This window comes from Mauremys mutica, chromosome 9 (assembly GCF_020497125.1).
Source record: "Mauremys mutica isolate MM-2020 ecotype Southern chromosome 9, ASM2049712v1, whole genome shotgun sequence".
Lineage (NCBI taxonomy): Eukaryota > Metazoa > Chordata > Testudines > Geoemydidae > Mauremys > Mauremys mutica.
The window spans coordinates 5941490-5946252 of NC_059080.1; the positions used below are offsets into that span (position 1 = coordinate 5941490).

Below are 4763 nucleotides of genomic sequence, written 5' to 3' on the forward strand. Positions count from 1 at the left end.
AGTTATTTACTTGTTCCCATAATATAAGAACTTGGAGCCACCACATGAAATTAATGGGCAGCAGGTTTAAAACAAATACAAGGAAGTTCTTCTTCACACAGCGCACAGTCAACTTGTGGAACTCCTTGCCTGAGGAGGCTGTGAAGGCTAGGACTACACCAGGGTTTAAAAGAGAACTAGATAAATTCATGGTGGTTGAATCCGTTAATGGCTATTAGCCAGGCTGGGTAAGGAATGGTGTCCCTAGCCTCTGTTCATCAGAGGGTGGAGATGGATGGCAGGAGGGAGATCACTTGATCATTGCCTGTTAGGTTCACTCCCTCTGGGACACCTGGCATTGGTCACTGTCGGTAGAGAGGATACTGAGATGGACGGACCTTTGGTCTGATCCAGTATGGCCATTCTTATGGTCTTAAGTTAGTGATTACAACTAATCGACTTCAGTCAAAGAATGAGCTATTAATATCTAGATACTTACAACATTACAAGCTGGACTTGGAGCATTGGGCTCCATCCGCGGAAAACAGAATCCACAGATCTGGGTATCTACTGTCCAGCCCAGCTAACAGAATCAGTTCGTTTACTGTAATCTAGACAATTCCCAACCAATAACTGGCAACTCTACATCTCCCTGTGACCAGACGTGCCCGAGCACATTCGGTGATTTATTTCAAACCGCGTGTCAAACATCGATACAAAACTCGCACATCTGGAACATAAACAGAGCACAGCAAGGAAACGGACAAAATAACCCAATGAACATTAATGCTAAACAGTAAAACAACAAATCACTCTCGTAGCGCTGTGAATATCTATCTCTCATCACAGCCTTACAATTACAACCCTCTTTTTGCAACGTCTCTATGAGGCTGCACGTGTAACCGGGACAGGCTCAACCCTCACTCGCCTAGAACGTGCCCGTGCCCACAGAACGAAACCGTTCGGCACACGGCTGATTGAAATCGGTGCGGGCTGGTTTCCTGGCTGGCGGATCGGACCCAGGCTTCGCTGAGCGTCTGTACGCACAGAACACACGTGTGCTGCGTAACACGTGTGTGTGAGTGCGCGGGAGAGAGACGGGCCTTCCGCGCAGCGCTTGCCAAAGACGCAGGTTCGGGTTCATGACGCGGGTGACCGATGAATTTCCAGCGGTTGCCGCCCTGGGGTGGGGGATGAGCTGATCTTGGCAGAGACCAGCCGGGTTTGGATTCCCAGGCCAGCACGCGGGAGCCCCTTTGGCTGCTAACCCCGGGTCCCAAGGAGCTTGCAGGCGTTTCTCACCCACCGTCCGTGGACGGTCCGGGTCCCAGAGGGAGCTGCCGCTCCCCGGCGCTCGGCTCGGGCTAGGGGCTCCGTGGTTCAAAGCCTGGCGCGGGCAGGCGGGGCAAGGCTCCCTTTGGCCCCGGGAAAGTGACCCCTCAGAGCTCGCTGAGCCCTCTCCTGGAGGGGGGCGCGTTTCCTCCGGCCCTGCTGTGCCCTGGCTCCCAGCCCTTCGCGAGCCCGGCCGGGAGTGTGCGTGGGCTGGGAGACCCGCGGGAGCCCTCGGAGGGCACCTGGCGCCAGAGCTGGGGGCGAGCCGGTAGAGGGGTCCGTCTGGCCTCACGCCCACTGCGGGAGGTGGCGTGGGAGGCGCCCCCTCTTCCCGGCTCCGGAGCGTCCCTCGCTCTGCCCTGGCTCCGGGAGGGGCCACACCTGGCTAGACAAGCGGCAGGGCTGGCTAACGACTGGCAGGCGCCAGCCCCCGGCTCCTGCGGCCCCGTGGGCCCTCCGGCCGCCCGGGGCGTGGCGGTGGCGGTGGCTGGCTCCAGGCTGCGGTGCGTTTTCAGGTGTTTGCGCAGGGAGCTGGGGTGGGTGTAGGATTTGTCGCACCCTTTGACTTTGCAGCGATACGGCTTGTCGCTCGAGTGCACGTGGGTGTGCTTCTTCCTGTCGCTGCTGTTGGCGAACCTCCTGGCACACCCAGCGAATTCACACACGAACGGCTTCTCCCCTGGAACACAAACCCACATGCTCACCCGAGGCATCGCGTGTGGAAGGGGCACAAGAACGTGCCCGCGCGAGGCAACGCGTCATTTCCAGGAGCAAAAGAACCTACTGTTTGCAGGACCAGGGGCTTGTTTTCGCGCCAGTAACTTTATCTTTTTCAGTGACACCGTTCAGCAACCCAGCATTTCAGTGTGATCTGCAGGCTGGGGGGTAGGCGCTGGCAGATCAGCCATCACAACGTATGCCTTAACTGATGGCGCAAATAAATCAAATAATACCTAGAATCCTTCAGGTTTGGGTGATCAGCCTCATAATTAATACAGCGCCCGAAATCACTACCCCAATGCAAGTCCTCGCTCTGCCTTCAGAGGAAGCATCACATATGTTTACTCATTTCTCTGGTGTCAGAATTTGCTGGCTTTGTCTGGGTAGATAGATGCAGTCAGACAGAGAATTTCCCAGCATGCCTCTAAAATTCTTGGTTTTTAAATATTTGTTTAACATTTCGATTTGTCCAAACTGGGGTCTAATGCAAAATAATCCTCGGTCGCATGTTACCCTTTCCGCACCGCGTTTCCTCGCCTTTTTTCTCTTGGCGAGGTAAAGATCTTAATAAAAAATTGTGGGCGCAGGGCCGTATTTGGGGGTGGGGAGTAGACTTGAAGGGGGTCTTAAAAACGAGGGACACCGAAATCTAATTAGACAACAAGCTGGGGCAAAATTTGGTCACGTTAAGTATATTTTTACAGGAAAACGCGGAGGAAAGCAGACGCTGCTGAGACATTTCTTTCACTGCTAGTTGTGTCTATTTCTTCCTCCTAACAGAAAAATGACTTCCCTGTTTGTGTACTATGACATAATCACATGAAAGGAGACTCATTTTGTCAAGCGCTGTAAGGTTCTAGGGGAAGACAATGTCACTGAAACTGGAGTGTGGGGAGGGGCGGGGGCTTGTTACCTTCAGACAATATTCGTGTATTATTGACTGAAGAAGTATTAGGTGTGGGTGGGTTGGGGGTTTACCTTGGGGCAGTAGCCTGTAAACACAGAGTTTGAAGAGGCGGGGAGGGGAAATGTTAGTAAAAACAATTGTCCCTTGTTTTCAATTATGAGCCAGAAATACAGCAAAAAAATATTTCCCCAGTTATAATTAGCATCCAGAGGTAAACATATACCGCACATGCAACCGCTCCGGGGGCTTTTCCATTCAAATGAAAGGAAAAATAATACTAAGGTATTATTTATTTGTATTTTATTCTGGTTGCGTTTTATTGCTATTTCAACCCTTCCAAGTTCAGGAAGCAAATGATTCCCTCCTACCCCCCAGAAAATCTACTTATTACTATTGCTACTTGCTACTTGCAGTCTAACTAACCTGTGTGGATTCTTTTATGTATCTTCAGGTTTTCAGCTCTTGCAAACACTTTCTCACACCCAGGAAACGGGCATAGAAACGGCCTTTCGCCTGTGTGCACTCTGATGTGGTTTATGAGTTTGTATTTGGCTTTAAAGGGTTTTTTCTCCCTAGCGCAGCCCTCCCAGTCACAAATATGGTTGGGCTGCTCTGGTCCTCCGACGTGCTCCATGGTGACATGGTGGACTAGCTCATACATGGTGCTGAATATTCTGGAGCAAGCCTGCCTGGAGTGGTGTCCTTTGCTGTCAGTCCACTTGCAGATCAGTTCTTGTGGGTAAGGGAGAAAAGCGGCGATCTCTCTGTGGATTGCCAGGTTCATCGTCTGATGCCCTTCTAGAACAGGAGAGGCAAAGGGCGGATCAGCCTGAGCTCCACTGACTGGGCTGCAGTGGTGGGACCTGGTTCTCAGATCCATTGCCAGCCTTCGTGCCCCCTGCTCCTTAGAGTTTCTGGTGCTAGCTGCCTGCTTTGGCGAACCCTGGTTTTCACCTCCCCTGTGGTGGGGTGAGTCTAGATACATCCGGAACACGCCATGGTAAGAGGTTCTGGAGGAATTCTCAGCTGCAGCTCCGGGCATGGTGGGTCCTGGGGGATCTCTGCTTATGGGCGAGCTGTCCCAGCTGGTGTCAGAGGCAGACCGGAGAGGGGAGACACTGGGGATCTCCAGCCATACACCGAGCCCGGTGTCAGAATCTGGCAAACTGTGAGAGGAGCCGAGTTTTAAGGAAGTGCCAGTGGGGTGCCCTCCAGTCCCCAGTACCAAAGGTGGCAGCGCCATGCTGCGCTCGGTATTACCATCCCCAGGGTAGGGCAGCTAGTCAACCTCGACCAGCCTGTCATATTGTGAGCTAGGTAGGTGGATGGGAACCTCCAAAATTAATTAGCCCCCCCCCCCCGATATTTGCCTACTTAGTGTCCATAACAAACACAGCCCACGTGAGCCGGGAAAAGGGGCGAGAAAGACACACACAATAGCCAGGCAAATTGTTAGCAACTCCAGCGTTTGGGGAGCTCGGTACTGTAACTATGCCCTCATCATTCAGAGCCCTTAAAGTGATAGTAAAAATGCATCTAAACATGCTGCCGTGTATCTATAAAAGCACAGCGGGATGAGCTGCTTTCCAGAGAGGGGCTTGGTGATTGGCTATGGCTTGGCATGATTGACAAGAGCTTAGTTTGGTAAAGAGAAGACACGCAAGCTTTCACAGCAGGATTTCTTTTCTAAAATATATCACACTAGCCTTTGAAAAGCGCCGCACACTCTCAGGGAAATAAGGTTTCACGGGCTTGCTTTCTAGTGCGCTGACATTTCTTTAAAACACAACTCAGATCAAAAAAAGAAATAAAATGTGTTCCAAAC

General features: G+C 51.9%; 1 protein-coding gene across 1 annotated transcript; it reads right to left on the reverse strand.

Annotated features, from left to right (window-relative positions):
• Positions 1-621: 621 nt before the first annotated feature.
• Positions 622-3722, reverse strand: LOC123377519 (zinc finger protein ZIC 4-like). Its single transcript, XM_045030545.1, has 3 exons — positions 3362-3722; positions 1693-1990; positions 622-709 (listed from the first exon to the last, which is right to left on the reverse strand). Exons 1-3 carry the CDS (start codon positions 3720-3722, stop codon positions 622-624), a joined length of 747 nt encoding a protein of 248 aa, XP_044886480.1.
• Positions 3723-4763: the final 1041 nt, after the last annotated feature.